The 18,017-nt window shown below is 39.8% G+C and overlaps 1 protein-coding gene across 2 annotated transcripts in view; it reads left to right on the top strand.

The window, feature by feature from the left end:
* The first annotated feature begins 1,872 nt into the window (after positions 1-1,872).
* Positions 1,873-18,017, top strand: part of hipk3b (homeodomain interacting protein kinase 3b) — a 40,985-nt gene continuing 24,840 nt past the window's right edge. For both annotated transcript variants that reach the window (XM_083900788.1, XM_083900787.1), the window contains exons 1-2: positions 1,873-2,165; positions 12,013-13,312. In XM_083900788.1, the coding sequence (XP_083756914.1) occupies positions 2,093-2,165; positions 12,013-13,312 (1,373 nt within the window). In that variant the 5' untranslated portion in view covers positions 1,873-2,092. The remainder of the gene's footprint in view (positions 2,166-12,012; positions 13,313-18,017) is intronic.

The raw sequence follows: 18,017 nt of genomic DNA, 5'->3' as shown, positions 1-18,017 counted from the left end.
TAAAGAATGTACCTGTCTAGACTTAAAATGAAGAGGTGAGAGAACACGCACACACAGACTCTCCAGGAAGCAAAACAGACTTCTGTGAGCTACACCTCTGCATCCACTACCCCAGCTGTGTTTACTCAAACCCTCCAGTGTTACAGGTTAGGTTCACACCTGCTTCACAACTGACCAGGCCCGGTGATGTGTTGTTGTTGTAACTGGGGTGGGGGACTGGTCGGGATTAGGAAAGACAAAGGCTTTTTGCTGGATTAGGTTACAGCCAGTCTTTTCACAGCAGGAGCGTTTGAGCAGCTTTCTTTGTCAGCTCGATGCCTCCTCAGTAGACTCTCTTGACCAATAATTTCCTTTAAGAACACTGTGACACACATGGCGAAAGAAGAAAAGAAACAAACATCTACAGATTGTATTTTATATTGCAAATGTATAATGAAACTGCTGGTATTTCTACACTTGTCAAGAGTTATATTTCATTTTGAGCACCTTTATTGAACCAATCAGCACTTTAGAAGCTATTTTCAGTTATGCACATACCTGTGAAAGACATTTCACAGTTTCCTCATTAACTCTGTCTCTATTGTCACGAGGGATCGCTTAATAATCAAGTTTTGTCAACTCTGTATTCCTGACCTGTACACAACTTTGCAATAATAAATAAATGATACAATATGTCGATTGCTGTTTTCCAAATCTCAAAATGACGGCATCAAATATCCTCTTTATGTCCCCAACTTTATTTTGTTTTATTTTTATAACTCAATATCATTACTACAGTTTAGTCTAATCAGATTCTGTTTCCAGAATTTACTCTGCTCCTGCTATGCCAAATCAGAATGACCTTATCTTCCAGGGGAGTATTTATTTTATAAAGCTGAAATCAGATAACTTATTTTAATATATAAAAACACCACATGCGAAATACAGCTTTTTACAGAGGATGTCTACAGAAGCTGCCAGGGGAATTTAAGATACAATGACTATGGTCAGAATAAATTGTAAAAAACGAAAACAAAATGGATGGATGGATCTCAAACTGGAATTTGGGATGGTCATAATTTAGTTGCAGATATTCACAATGTGGGGCCACACGCTTGGTGCAGCAGTTAGCACGGTTGCCTTTGCAGCAGATCAAGAAGTTCAAGGGCCAAGGGCCTTTCTGCATGGAGTTTGCATGCTCTCCATGTCTCGTGTGTGCATGGTTTTTCTCCAGGTTCTCCGGTTTCCACTCACAGTCCATACACATGCATCTTTGAGGATTAGGCAAATTAGACACTCTAAATTGACCATAGGCGTGAGTGTGAATGGTTGTTTGTCTATATGTGGCCCCTTCGCCCTATGTCAGCTGGGACTGGCACCAGCAACACCACACGACCCTTACGTGGAGGGCGAAGCGCAGTAGAAGGCGAATTAATGAATAAAGTGGAATAATGACTGTGGTCAAAATTAAATTGTACAAACATTGAAGGAGGGATGTATGTGGATGTTCTATACAGTTGATTCATATAAAAAATATTAACAAAAAAGCAGGAAAACAGTTTTGAAAGAAAACTCATTTATGATACCAGTAGTTACAAACATCTAAATATCAGAAATGTTCATTTTGACCAAGTCGAAATAACTTAAACATTCAGACTGGCTATTCGTTATTACACAGGCTTAATTTATTTTACAATAGAATCGCTTGCCCACCAATTGGTTGTTGCACATCAAGGTGTTTGGTGCCTGTACTGAATCCTGAACCCTCGCTCGATGATCGACTAGTCCGGTCTGGCCAATGCCGTCAGTTCACAAACATTTGCTCGCAGTTGTTAGAGAAAAAAGGGACATGTTAGAGGCTGACGGGGCCGCACAACAGCACGTCTAGACAGGGTAACGGACACCCCTTTCGGAGATGGGCCACGTCGCCCTCAGAGGACGCAGACGCATGTGAAGTGTGTAGCCACGGCCTGGGGCTCGGTGTGGTGTCCGTGGACGCTCGTATGCGGGAGTTATTTAATGTTTGAAATGTGGGAGATGGTGGCGTTACCGAGAGCGAGCTCTCCCTTCCTGTCGTCTAGGACAAGATGGCAGCAATGCAGGCGAACTGTGCATGGTATGGATTTATAAGTCCGTAACATGTTCAGAGAAGCCCTGGATCTCACTTATAGTGACTCTACGTGAAGGTGAGTGGTCGCACGCAGGCTGTCAACGGTGTCGTTCGTTTGGCTAAAAGCCCCATTACACCGATAGTTTAACCGTGACGTAATATAAAGTCATAACTTGGTTACAAACTTAGCTAGCTCTCTCAGCCCGTAAATAATCCAACAGGAGCTTCGTCCGTGTGGAAGATATGTCTGGTAAATTAATTAAATGAATGCTAATGTTGTATGTATTTGTCATGAAAACGAGCAGTGGCGAGGTTTGGTGTTGATTCGTATCGTGTGTGTGTCTGTTGTGTTTGTCGGTTAGTTGTTTTTCCTCCTCGGCGACCAGTCGCTGTGTTTTGGTCAGCAAATGTCGCTTTACATTTCTTTAAAAATACAATTACATTAGCCACAAACGGGCAACATGGACCGAGTGGACTGAATGCAGTGACTTGTGTTACTTTATATACAGTATGTCGGTTAACGTTAGCTTCGTACGTGACTTCCGGGAGTGACCATATCTGAACGAAACGTCGCGGAGGGACGAGCACAGCCTGCGAAAACTTGAACATACATGTTTAAATTAATACATAATAATTGTACTATTTGAAGCAAGAACATCGCGTTGTTTCAGAAACGAGCACATTGTGAAATAAACCAGTAGCTTAGACGCACAGGCATTCAGTAGTCCCACGGCAAACACATGTACAGTATTTGACATACAGAATATATACATTGTCATAGTTTGTATGGTGCAAACGGAATAAAGAATTTCACGGATGAATGCACTGTTTTGTGGATTAACATGAAATTACCTGCCGAGATGGAAGAAGTGCAAAGGAACTGATTACGTTTGAGGGAACATTTATTTCGGTGGCTCATCTACACGCGTTTGTCGTGGTTATGTGAAATCGACATAAGGATCATAATCTGATTAAGCAAAAATCGGATTTATGACATGTGGTGCTCTTGGACACATGTGCGTCTTAATCGGATTGTAATGTCTTGGGCTGAAATGATTAATCAATTACTAAATTAATTTATATGCTATTTTGATAATCTATTACTCGGTTTGAGTGAAGAACAAAAACAAGTGTTCAGATTTTTCAGCTTTGTGGACCACAGAATTACTTGATTAATCGAGAAAAAGTAATCGTCAGGTGGATCAATGATGAAAGTAGTCGTTACTTGCAGTCCTAGTAATGTCCTATTTGATTTTAAATATCAGTGGGCTTCATGAAGTCATAATCAGACTGTGCTCTGTAACATGTAAACAGAAATGTTCCTTTATCAACTCATTACTTGTAGAAGTCATAATGAAAGTAAGGAAAATATTTTGATTATTGGTATTATTGGCCTGTTGAAACATTGTCACTTGTTGTGGTCCCTGTGGCTGGTGGTGTCGCATGCTTTTAAAGTTGGACGAATGTCAAGTTAATTATACTAGCAGCAGCAATGCATTCACTTGGTCTTTTTCCACGGTGAATGTGGTGGTTTTCCTGTTGAGGAGGAGCTATATAGTTAATAGTTGAGCTCCAATGTGAGGGTTTGGACATTACCCACACCCACTTGCAAAACAGAAGTCGACCATGCATAATTGCAGGCAATATAGTCTGCAGTACCTGTTATTTTTTAGACAGACAACCATTACTTTGACTTCCTGTTTTGGGTAAAACCTGTAAGTAAAATGATGAGCCAGCCCTGAAAAAGAGATATCCTGAAATAAGATGGACTCAACACATGGTGTAGACCTAACGGCCCACATATGCTGTTATGATTGCAGTGTTTGCCTGGGTACCAGTGTATACCATATTGTAGTTGTTTAGACAGACTAGAATGGAATGGAACAGAACAGAATAGAATAAGCTTCATTGTCATTGTTGGCACTGCATACAACAGATTAGATTTTTTTTTCCCGCTAGACTAGCTGTTATTCAAATTTCATTGTCCATTGTGTTGAAGAACATTCATGGTAGTAAAGGTGTCTCCAGTTAGTACTGATGTAAATACTGTGTAGCTTCAGAGACGACACCAGTGTGATTACATCACTGCTTCATTTGTGTAATTTCTCTTGCGTATGCTGTGCGTCATCAGTGCATCATCAGTAAAAAAAAAAAAAGGCAGTGAAAGCAAGGTTGTGGGTTATATTGATTTGAGCAATATCATAAGAACATCAGCGCAGTGAAGCCAATAAATTGACATTTATGTGATACAATAGTATAAGTGAGCAGTGCTGGATGTTGAGGCAGCAGAACTTGTGTATATGAAGTCATGTGGTGTCATGCTGGACACATTTGCTATATTTGGGCCAGCTTGTTATCTGTGTTTTGCTGTGGCCAACTTAAAGACCAGTTTGTGAATGTTGTCTTCTTGAGGTGTCCGTGCAGACATAACAGAATGATTGAGACCTCATGGGTAGAACAACCTGGCGAGAAAATATTGTGTGGTAATTTGCATTAATCACTGAAGAAATGCTAGGAACCTTTTCATATACATCTGTTCCATCGCGCAGCGTACAGCAACTCAGAAACTGGTGTGAAAAAATTATCTGCATTTAGACGAAAGGACTCATTCTGCTTTTGTTCATAACCTTTTTAATGAGAAATGTTGGTTTCTATGAATGTGTAATCATAAATGTGTAATCGTAAAGTATGTTAGTGCATGGAGTATTTCATTATGTGTAACTTGGTGATAGCCGTTAAAACATGTGACGGAGGTAATAGATTTATGGCTAAAGCATCAGAAGTTCGGAGAATTGGTCAGCAAGAAAGTGGTTCTTGTAAGTAGCATTCACTAGCACTTCAGAATAATCGTCATCTTTAAGGCACAAAGAGTAGACGGCTTAGAGCTGCATTCCTAAATTTTTATTTTTGTCCTCAGATTAATGTAAAATATCCTAAATGGTTTTACGCACAACAGTTGTAAAGAAAAAAAACATTTGAACGTCTCACAAACTCAAAAACATGGACAAACAAATACTTTATTATATTTTATTTTACTTTATTTTATTTCATATCTTGAACTGTCCGGGGCGTACCTCGCCTATCGCCCAATGTCAGCTGAGATAGGCACAGCACCCCCCACGATCCTCTGGTGGAGGATAAAGCGGTAGATAATGGATGGATGGATGGATGGATATTTCATATCTTTAAATACAGTGTCTCTACTGTGTGATGATATAGTTGCAGTCATTATGTGCGTCATCATTACAGCCGAGAACATGGAACTAAATTGGATGGGTGGCAAGGACAAGTGCTTTTGGGCAAAGTTCACTCCTTGTTTTAGATTGACCACATTCTGACTGAGAGACAGCATTATGTGGCCACATTTTGTGCTTCAAGAGCTAATAGCTAAGAAGCTAAATGCCTCATTTAGAAAGACGCATGCATTGCTGTTTCCATCTCGCTTTAAAACAGCCTACTTTAATACTGACACAGTTGTTCTCAAGACTGACCAATCTAAAAATGGAAAAACACCTTATCATTGTCACTACCATTTGCTACTAGGTGTCTAAGAAAAGAGACGCACTTCTGTCACATTTGATAGGTTTGGACGATATAGATTTTTGATAATTTAGGATCAGTAGAACTTAAAGGAGGTTCTAAAATTTGAAGTGATGAGGAAAAGGCTGCTGTTTTCTAGAGGATAACCATAAATTCAGTTGAAATAACACTCCATGCTTCAAAAAATAGCAGGCTTTTTTAATCTAACAGCATCAAAACCCGTGTTGACAAAACACAAGGGAAGCATATAGCGTACAGAGAGGTTATTGGCCTTATTCGAAAAATAATAAACATCCTCTGGGTCCCTTTAGAATTAATAAAATTGAAACCATGAGACGGCAAAATGAGTTTGGTAGAGGCTCTACCAAAAAGAGGTAGAGCATCTGCCCAGACTTTGTCTCGCAGTTAATTGAATGACCTAGTTTTGGTTGAGGCATAGTGAGACAGCTGAGATGCACAAAGAAGCATTCAAATCATTTGAAGTATTTACTTGATTGACTGGAATGTTGTTTATGAAGCAGTCTGAATAGAGGGGGAAAAAAGCCATTTAAAAGTTTTGGGAACATTTTATTTTACTAGAAAATTATGAAACACTGTTAGGTGGCTCCAGAAGTACTAGTTGGTTAAACCAATGGTTGCTTTTTAAAGCATGTACATTGTAGATCAGCTGTTATGCAGCTGTGCTAATGCGTGGATGTTGTCATCCTGTAAAACCCAACACTGCTCTTAATTTAAAATTTTAATTATTCTAACTATGATTTGCCCCACGACAGAAGTGGTATGCACTTTGTGATGAATAAAGTAACTGATAAATATACAATGGCTTCATTGGTTCAGGTTCCATTGAATCAGTTTATGCATGCAGGAAACTACAGCAGAGACTGTAAAAACGTATATGGATTATGTTTCATTGCTTTTCTCCTGATGGTCAAACTAATTATGACAGATGAGTCCGTCTTGTGGCGCAAAGAAGGGCCGATTAAGTTAGTAAGTCATTAAATAGGTCAGTGTTTAACCATGGGCCTCGTCAAATAAGTGAATTCATGAGAATCACGGAATGAGCAGACAGCAGACTTGAATTCTGTGTTTCCTGTATTTGTAACGTGCTTATGAGCTCCAAAGAAAAGAGTCTGTCCATTTGATTTTATTTGTAAGACAGTGCTGACTGAAATTGAGCAAATTGTGATCTCAATTCTGACGCAAAACAAGTCATGGTTCTTCTTCTTAGTATTATTATTATTATTATCAGTATCATGCGTCTTCAATTATGGTCAGACTTTTGGCACATTTGATGAAATCCTTGTGTTAGTCCACTCATCAGTGAGTGTATTTTTTAAATTTTCTATCCACATGGATATTTTCTTGTATTTTCTATAGATTTCTTTTTTCTATTTTTTTTACCAGATTTCATGATATGGGGATTTCACTTGAGCTTTTTCAGAACTCTAACAATTGTGCGAATGCTTTATGCATTTGTTATGCTGTAGAACAGGGAACATTTATAGCTCACAAGTCCCAGAGTGTAAGCTGAACTGAGAACAACACGGTGTTTTTACTGTGAAGCCTGTGATGGCCTTGAACAGTGTCTACTCCCTTAATTACATGCGTGTTGTTTATTTAATTTTTTCTTTTGCATTATCCCTGCTTTGGATAATTGAATTAAACACATAATAGAAAAAAACATATGCAGAATAATATTATTAAATTGTGAAATTGTGTATAGATTTATTTTCTACATTGCAATCGACATTTAAATGGAAATACTTGACTGCAGAGTTGCCTATTATGAACATTGAGCTAGATAATCTAACAACTACTATCAGCAATGATGTTTGGCTAATTTCCTATCTGTTGCTGCTGTTAGCATACGGCTCCCTCCTATCTACATCACCTAATTAATGCCAATACTGCTGTTGCCGCTCCTCTTAATATCCAGTATCAGTTTTTATTACTTTGTTAACATACGGCACTCAATAGAGTAGAATGGAATAAACACTCCCTGAATGGAAAATCACTGGCAACAGGAGGAAGCTCTGACAGCTTTGAACTAAAATGTAATAATGTTACGTTGGTTCTATGTTGAACCATAGTCAATAATCAAGGCAAACGGCCCAACTTAATCCCTCATATTATTTCCCAGAAACACAAGTGTGTCAACCTGTTTGGGATTGAGTGCGGCTCAGAGAGCACAGATGTCCCTGGTGCACACAGATATTTATGAGCCAGCTTACAGAGAGTTGCAGTTACTTTGTGCAGCCCATGTCTCATCTACCATTGCTGCGGCTTGCTATCTGCAGAGAGGAGTCTCCCTCATGTTGGCCTGCATCTCCAAGATGCTGTCGCTGCTGTGGCTGCCTATGCCAAAGTCGCTTGGTTTGCACTGACCCCCCCCCCTGTGCACTGTCACTGTCATATGATATGATAGGGAACCTTACAAGCCCTCCTGGCTGGATCCTAGGGGTGCTATTTCGAATGGTCTATGAGACGGCAGCACGATTTTCAAATAGGTCATCACAGCTGAAAAATAATGAAATAATATTGAATTTCAAATAAAAAGCGACAGCCCTAGACTGAGATTGGTGAGGACCTAACCTCACAAGCACAGCAGACCGCCCCTCTGTGGAGTTGTGGCCCCTGATGAGATAAAATAATGTCGGATTCTTATTATGTATTTCCTAGATTTACTTGCAGACTCCTGAGACTGAGGATCCGTACACATTAGAATTAAAAGAAAAGTCTTTCATTGTATCAGCCTTTTAACCTCACAGAACTGCCATTTTGGGAGCCATAACATGCTATTTTTGTAAAACGGTTCCCAGAGTGAAAAATACATAGAGAGTCGCTTAGAGTCATTTTGCGGGGGTTTGTTTGTGTAAAGACATTGCTTGTAATGATGTTTACAGAAAACTTTAAGAATTAAAACAGTTCATTTAGGTAAAGTTCTCTTTCTGCAAATACAAAGATTTTTTTTTACTTAAATATTGAACTTTACAGGTTCCTTAATGTTGTGTGTTTTTCCCCCCTCCCACAACCTACTGTGACTTTCAACACATTTGTCCTCTCACCTTCTACAATTATCTCCCTCGCTCTCTGTATTTTGGTTCATCAGTCAGCGCCATTTGCTCACTGTCAACAGGTGTATAGTGTTTATTTTCTTCTCAATTTAATTTTGAGTAGGCCAGGGTCAAAAGTTCAGCTGTGAGCAATTACTTAGCAGCTCAATGTTTCTGGAAAGGTTCTGCAGCTTTGAACAATGTAATGCAACACCGTAGCTGCAGCCTCATGGTTGACCAAGGGAGTATCTGGCTCCAGTTGGTAATAATAGCAGCAGCTGCCATTCGTTTGGCTTTGGAACCACAAAGTCTGCCTCCTTCATATCAGACTGACAGACTTATACTTACCATTCATGTAGTGATTGTATTTAAATGACTACGGAAATTAACTGGTATACCAGTTAATTGTAGATAGGGCTCAGGCAGCTAAGTTTCCCGCTTGTTTTCCTCAGTGCTGTTTTTCCTCTGAGGAAATCCAACTTTCCAAGCTTAAAAATAAACCAAACTTTGCACATAGGTCAAGTCTCTTGCTAAACTTTCTCAGCTGCAAACATCAGCCTGTGGTCAAAACCTTTCATATTTAATTCATAACAAATCATTTGTTTGTGTTACAGCTTTACAGATTAGGAATTCTATAACACTGTTTTTGTTGTACTGTATAAATATTTAAGAAAGAGATGTTTGCTTTTCACCATTTAACATGATTAACACCAAGAGGAAAATTTCTGACTTAGTTTAAGTCCTCCACCCAAGTCATGGCACTATGTCCTGGTGAAAATGCATTGGCTGCTTAATTCTGGCTCACATTAATTTCCCTGCACTTTTACTACTTATTCTGTATGTTTTCAATATGAAAATTTAATTTAATTTGTGTTTTGGAACAGTTATGTCCTCACAACTTAAAGCTACAGTGCATGACTTATGGTGTTTTAAGTATATGTAACCCTATGTCATTCAATCAACAAACCTTAATAATTCGTAATGTTAAAATGCACAAAGAAAATCAAACGCTCATTGCTTCTTCACAGCTTTACCATTACTATGGACTATGTGCAGATTTCTTATGCCTGAAGTAAGTCGTTAACTGGCTTAAGTTAAAGTTGTTTGAAACACACTAGCTCAACGATCAAAACAAAAATTGAGGTCATCCTGTTTTTGAAACTCCTGTTTATTTTGACAAAGCAGGACATTCTCACATTCTGCTCATGATGAATAATACAGGCCTTTGCTTGGCTCTAAATTACAGGCAACGTGCCGTAATTGAAGGTTCGTAAACAGCTGCCCCAACAATAATTAACTCAATCCCAGCATTCACAGTGCAAGAGGTGGGCTACTGTCTAATTCAGTACTAACAACGTAAAGTAGACAAAGATTCACTAACGCACTAACTAAGCTAATATAACGTCTTTACTACATATAACCTTCATCTTTTTCGGCTATTGACTGTGTCAGTGTTAGCAGTAAGAACATGCAAATGCCACATGGCCTTATTAACATTAAATACTAGGTAAAAATAGTAAAAAATATTTGTGAGAATGTGGTCGCAGGGTTGTACATTTCATTAATTCTTTTAACCAATAGTCCGTTAATCATGAACAGTATTTAATAAAAACATCCATATTTTTCTCAGCTCAGGTGCAGAGCCAAGGCCGCTACACTATCAGTCAATTAATATATTTCTATTTGGTTAAATTCTTAACAGCAATTAACCCACTCATGTTTAATAATTAAGTCCCTGTGTGGAAGGCTTTTAGTTCAATTAATTTCAATTCAATACTATTCAGTTTTAATTAACTTCAATTCAGAATACTTGATTTGTCCCCAAGGGTTAATTTAAGGCAAGCAGGTCTGCAAACGGTACACAGAACACTCACACATATGAAGGCAAGAAATATAATACTAGCAAATTTGACTGGCTTTCAGGCCACCTCAGTGTAGTCGAGAACATTTCCCAGGGGAACATTGATTAATTGTATCAAATCCCCATTCCCATTGGTAAAAAAAAAATGTGTTTAATACCTAATTTAAACAGGTATTTCAGCAGTTGGAATGTATTCACATGGTGTTAACTATCTGGTCAAATGATGGCTTTGGCTCTGATCGGCGTCAGTTAGAAAGCAAGACCTGAGTGAAAACCATAATATCTAATAGCACAAATAACTTTGTCTGCTTTACTTTTGCACTATTGCTGGTGCAAAGCTTGGGGAAACTTGGGCCAGTGCTCATTATAGTTTATTTCATCAATGTGAAATCCTAAATAATTAATTGAAATATATATATATATTCATGCACAGTGGACACATGGGTGAAAAAAATGGCAATGTTGTTAACTGCATTTTCAGGAGCTTTAAAAAATCCAGGGTATACCCCTTAATTTTTGTGTGCCACAGAAGAGAAGAGTGTAGGGGGCTCTCCATGGGGATTGTTTGACCTTATCTCGCTGCTCAGAATAGAGTCAAAGGGCTGGCTCACAGCATTAGTGTTATCACAAAATAAACGTGTTTTCCATTTGTTGAAGGAGACTCAACAGACCAAACCGGACTCACCTGTGTGTCTTACTTTTAGAAACTCCTTTTTTTAAAATGAAAATACGGCATTAAGATGATGATGGTGGTATTATATTCGTTAGGCCAACATAGCACAAAGAATGGTTACAGCATTCTAGATTTTTTTAGGTTTCTGAACTTGGTTGTGTAAATGCACTACTGATTGAAGTATGGTCTTTAGAGCTACTTGTATTTCAGTAATGAAAAAGGGTCATGTTCTCCGGTATGGCAAACAGGTGGCGTGTGTTAACTTTAGTTTATTAAGAATTCTGAAATGGCTTTTAAATGAAAGTGATTAGGATCAAGAAATGTGTTGTTACTTCATTTGCATCATATACAGTTCAGAGCATGGATTGTTTCACTCCACCCTCAAACACACAAGCACTCAGAGAAGAGGGAAGACTAAACCACATTTTAGATAATAGGAGAAGTGGGCCTGATAATGTTTTGTGTCTTTAATTTTCTTACTCTTTCTGTCTATTTATCATCTCTCCGTCTCTATTGGTTGCCTAGAAACCTGCAGTAGGATGCATGGAAATGGCAGGCAAAGGTCAGGCAAACCTTTGAGAAGTTAGTCATCAGCTGTGTGGAGGTGTTGGTGGGATTGTCGAGGATAGGCCAGAATGTAAAAAATTTACCTTGAAATCCTTGTTTCTTATACTACTCATTTAAGTCAAATGGCCTGTCCACAGTTTTGAGCATATTTTATGTCACCATTCTGTTTAATATGTTAAATGTTGCAGGATCCAAACTAATTACCTGTTTTTTTTGTCTTTATATACAGGTATGGCCTCACAAGTCTTGGTCTACCCACCACACATTTATCAAACCCAGACAAGTGCCTTTAGCAGTGTGAAGAAACTCAAAGTTGAGCCCAGCAGCTGTGTGTACCATGACAGTGCACACCCACAGACTTATCTGAACAGCAGAACCCTTGGCATCGTGCACCCAACCAAACAAACCCACCCGTTTGTGAACCAAGACTTCGCAGTGGGTGTGAAAGTGCGTAGAGGACGAGAGTATCCTGTGCAGACGGTGGTGGTGCGTGGCGTACAAAGACAACAGTCCAGTAAAAGAGGAGGAGGAGGAGGAGGAGGAGGACCAGGCCCAGCCGCTGCCCAGCAACGGCTGGACGCAAGGGTTGTCCACTTCCAGGGCAAGGAGCAGCAGCAGACAGACGTAGCAAGTGGGGGCAGCAGTGGATCAACAGGGGCAGGAGGAGGGGGAAGGGGAGAGGGCTGCAGTGGAGGAGGCAAGGGAGGTGGGGAGGAGGAGAGTGACGGAGAAGAGAACTGTGGAGCTTTGAACTCAGCTGACAGCTCTCAGCGATGTGGGCTGAAACGTAAAAGTGAGGAGCTGGATAATCGAGGGAGCACCATGCAGATTGTGGAGGAACTGTCAATCTTGCCTGCCATGTTGCAAACGACCAATGTGGGGAACACAGCCGTGACTGCGCCTGCGGTTGTGGGGGCTGGAGGGGGCCCCTCCAAACAAGGTGCAGCAGGAGGCACAGGAGGAGGGGATGGGGACTATCAGGTAGTACAGCATGAAGTCCTTTGTTCTATAAAGAATACTTATGAGGTGCTGGATTTTTTGGGACGTGGCACATTCGGACAGGTTGTAAAGTGCTGGAAACGGGGTACAGGGGAGGTTGTGGCTGTGAAGATCCTGAAGAACCATCCTTCATACGCACGGCAGGGGCAAATCGAAGTCGGCATCCTCGCTCGTCTGAGTGGGGAGAATGCAGATGAGCACAACCTGGTGCGAGCCTTCGAATGCTTCCAGCACCGCAGTCACACCTGCCTGGTGTTTGAGATGCTTGAGCAGAACTTGTACGATTTCCTGAAACAGAATAAGTTCAGCCCCCTGTCCCTGAAAGTCATCAGACCCGTGCTGCAGCAGGTGGCGACAGCTCTGAAAAAGCTGAAGAGTATGGGTCTAATTCATGCAGACCTCAAGCCAGAGAACATAATGCTGGTGGACCCAGTGAGGCAACCCTACAGGGTGAAGGTGATAGATTTTGGCTCTGCCAGTCACGTGTCCAAAGCGGTGTGCTCCACTTACCTCCAGTCTCGGTACTATAGGTGAGTACAAAAGAGGAGAAACCTCTGTTTTTTTTTTTTTTTTTTAAGAAAGGCAGATTTGAGTTGTGTGCATGTCAAACAAATTTTACTTTCTGTTGGTGTCCAGACCTCCACAGTTGGGTTTAAAATAAATGTCCTTCCTCAAGCAAAACAAGGGAACGTTTCCCATAATTCACAACATCCTGCCTAGTCAGGACCCACATACCACAGCATGATTCCGGCCCTGCAGTGTTTACTAGCAGGATGCACACTCACTGTTTTGCCTGGGAAAAATATTCTGTTTTACACCACTAAGAAAAACAAAGTTCATACATTATTCTTGAATATTCTTGGTATGATATGCAAATATGACAAAGCTACTTTGGTCTTAGGACTTGAGATATTTTTATAGATGAAATGGGTAGACAAATGTACGATTGTCTGCTACATACTGTGACCAGTTTAAGTTGAAAGATTGGCAGGAGAGATATTACAGAATGCCATTTCCGCACACAAATTTACACTCTCGATATACACGGATACAATACCTCATGTTTATGTTAGGTGGCTGCCTTTGTTTCTGCTGGTCTTGGATGTGCACAAGGAAAACTCGCAGGATATATTACATAGGTACTATGGTAGGAGTGCTCTGCTTTGTCTAACAAAACTGGCCTCAAATGTTATCAGTTGTACAGTAAAAGACAGGAGTGATATGGTTCATTATATATGTGTAAAAGCATGTGGCCAACATTCTAAAATGTCCTTACTTGTAGTTCTCTTCCCTCAGTGTTACTTCCTCATTGTGGTATTAAAATGTTATACATTAACCATTTCTAGTTAAGCCAAAGGTTTTCTTTCTCATGGCAGTACAAGCTTGGCATAAAAATGGCATGACTATATTCATCTCTTGCCAGCTGGCGAACCTTCACTTGAGTGAGTGACTCGTATTATAACCGACTCGCAAGGCTCATATCGTTATTCCCCGGTTGGACCTTTCCATAAACACAAGGAATGAACTGCAGTTGTCGATCTTTGCCCCATAGAGTTGCAGTCATGATTCTCCTGCCACCGATTTATTGGTAACGGTTAAAATCCATGCAATCAGACAATGCCACAGCTACACTGTGCTACACTGAGCTAATGGAAAAGAACAATATTTAACTAACCAGTGTTTTTTTTTAGCTGGTTGCATGGTTGCATTAAACTCTTCTGTCTGACGTAATGGATGGGATCCACTTTCCTTTTAACCAGAAAGCCTGTTTACCCTGGGGCTGTTAAGTCAACTGTGGTCATGTCCTTTTTTTCTCATTCAAGCCTATGTTGACACAAAGAAATTATATTTTATGAGGCTGTGAGTCCTGTCATTTGGATTACTGTGGAGAGTATGCTACATCATAATTATTTTAGTTTGTCACCGAAGGAATGAAAATAGGTTATTTGAAAAAAAAAAAAAAAAAAAAGAACTGCAAAATGATTAACAAACAAACAAAAAAAGAACTGCAAAATGATTAACAAACAACAATAGCATTACAAAATAAATGGTGACTGGACAGCTAAAGTAAAGGAGAAATATAAATGAGCTTGTTTACAAGAGTGTCACTTTCCTATCACTGCCCATTAGCAGCTTTGGCTGATTTAAAAGTGGAAGTATTGACTTAACACTGTCATCTAGGTTACCCATAAACCTTCCAGTGTTTTCTATACTTGCCCCCACCCTAACCGAAACACATTAGCTGCATGAAGACGTCTGCTGAGGTTCGGTCCGTCTCCTGAAACTGTCCGTAATTGAGAAAGCACACAAGAAGGTCTTAAAGGGCACAGAAAAAGAAAGAAGAAAGTCACTTCCAATATTTTCTATAAATTCTCCTGCCAGCTCTATAGTTAATTTCTGGATAACATCCAAGTGAATGCACAAGGACATAGATGGGAAAGTACTGATTATTCCCATGGCGCAAATGCATGTGTTGAGCCTCCTGCATAGTGAAGAGACCCCTCATCTGGATGTTCTGAACCTTGTCTTACTGTTGTCAACATGATTGATCCAGAATGTCAACAGGAAATGATTTTAGCATTTGCTGCAGTTTTCCATGTATGTTAGAAAATAATGCCTGACTCAAACCTCGATCATAGCTTTATGAAAAGAGTGGTAAAATATGTGTTACATACTTCAATTATTGTATCCTCTATTCACTCCACACATTCACCTACCAATATTGTTGTCAATTCACTTTGTTTGAGGAAGAGGCTCAAAATAGAGCTATCGTACTTTGTTCTAATTTAGTGGAGGAGGAAGCGAACAGCGCAGCTGCTTCTGCTCTTTGTCAGAACAGTGTGACATGAGCTCTGTTCACCAGCAGTGTCTAATAACGTCTGCATGTGTGTGTGTCTGTTTTATTAAAAAACAAACATCTCTGCAATTCCTGACATGCGAGTTCAGAAGCGGTAGGTATCTGGGTTGGAAATGGTTTGTTGTCTTTTAATAAGCAAACAGCTGTATAATGAAATGTGTGTTTATGTGATTTTAAAATTCTGCACCCACACTGATATATATAATAACTATTTGGCTGAGAGCAATACTGACATTTTATTTTGTTGCAGGGAAACGAATACGTCTTCTAAAAGAAAATAACTGATCTTTAAAGTCTTTTAGCCCTACGCCATCTTTAAATAATCACAAAAGTAATCATACAAGTCTATGAAATGACATTTGAATAACATTGTCAAGATAACCACCAGTGTTTCGACTGGTGAATGTCATCTTTTTTTGATGATAAACGGAAAGCGATGTACAGCCACTAAATTAGTGCGTCTCTTGTTTTTAGCTTTTGCCTGTATTTTTTTTAAACTGGTCACAGATGATAAATCACATCTTAAACAAGTGGCAACACATTTGAACCTGAAGTCAAAATAAAGACATGTTTTTCATACTTTCCAGATGAACCTCAAAGCAGGTTTTCACCTTGCATCACACCGGATGAGTGTGCGGCACGTCCCTTTTCATTTCGGCACATGTTTTAAGGATACTGCTCGCATTAGAGATGCACTTCGTAGGTGCGTCTCACGTGATTGAGCTGCACGTTTTTTTGGGAATGGATCTTGTGCTTATTGTTACTGCAAGATGTGCAGTAACAATCTACATTGAAATTATGTCTCTCTTTACAGTTTCACTGTCTAGATGTATCACATGTGTCACAAAGACGGCATGTTCTGTTGCCGTTTCAAAGTAAACAAAAAAAAACACTTTAGCATTTTGTTTTCATGGTTCTTTTTTCTTTTTTTTTTAATAAAGATGCATGTTTGAAGGACAGCTCAGGAAAAGCAGTTTGGAAATAAAGTAACAGAGTCAAGGTTGATATGGTTTGGTCACATGCAGAGGGATTGTGATTGCATTGGACAAAGAGGAAGCCCACAGAATATTTGTGGATGTTGTGAAGGAGGACATGAGGGAAGTTGGTCTAATGGAAGAGGAGAGGACACCAGGGGTAGGACAAGATGGAGGCAGATCCCTAAAGTGAGAAGCTGAAAGAAGACCGGAGTATTGAGGGTATTAAAAAGTATGTATTTGGCAAACTCTATGCAAAACTTGGCAGAAGCTCTGTGGCAGGCTTAGTGAGTACTTCCACCAGACTGTTTTTGTAGTAACTGGATAAGGCAGCTAACACTAGTGCTAACCTGGTTCATAATAAAGTTCAAATGATGACTGGAAAGAATAAGCAGATGCAGAACTCACCCTTGCCCCTTGTACGTCAGCAGTAAACACATCCTCCATTTCTTATTCTCTGTGATGTCGAGAGAATAATGTTGCTTATTGTCATCATCGATGGTGTTGATGATTGTATGCAAACACACTATGCTGGACACAATTTGCATTGCTTGTCGTCTCAACAAAACGTCGTCTGCTACTTTAATATGAATTTGTTGCTGCCATAGCTCCTAAAATTGTTTTATGTTATATTTTACAATAATAATCTGAAAATGCAACTATACTTTTAGAAATAAGTTGAATGGGTTTCTCCTGTCAACACAAAGATTCGATTACCAATTACTAATGAAATGGAAAAACATGGTGCCAAAATGTAGTCCCTCTGTGGGTTATACCCCCTCACAGACCAGAGAATGCAAAGCATACAGTGTGGGGACAGGGTTGCTGAGGCTGACGGTGAGGGGTTGCTTAAAATAGCTCCTCGGACACCGGCCAGTGTGCTTTTGACTTCTATAGATGGTGAGGCAAATAGACGGCCAGAATGAAATAAGGATGGCTTGAAATACTAGCTTGCTCACACTTGTTCAAGGTCAACTAGCTCTCATGTCAGCTGTTTTGATTTTAAATGTCCATCGGTGTTTGTGTGCACTTGGTTACGTGCACAGCCTTGAATGTTGGTTGGGCAGCAGCCTCCATTGGCTGTTGGATGCCCTCAATCAGCCACACAAATACGTTCGACAGTAACGCCCTCTGCTTTCACACTTCACAAGCATTTGGACAGTGGCCACATTTAATTTGCCGTCTGTATTTGCAAAGTCAGCTCAGCTGGATGTCGCTCTCTCTGCCAACAGCTCCAACTCAAACCTTACTGTCCTTGATTCAACTTCTGATTTAAATATGTCTGCAAATGTTAAAATGTCAGGTTTCACGTTGGTGCATGTCAACTACCTTATCAAAAGCAGTTTAGAAAAATTCATACAAACAAATAAAAAAGTACTTCACCAACGGTTAGTTTCATTATTG

Source organism: Microchirus variegatus (genome assembly GCF_963457635.1).
Source record: "Microchirus variegatus genome assembly, chromosome: 14".
NCBI lineage: Eukaryota > Metazoa > Chordata > Actinopteri > Pleuronectiformes > Soleidae > Microchirus > Microchirus variegatus.
Note: the sequence above shows the minus strand (reverse complement) of the source record. Positions and strands in the feature narration are given on the sequence as shown.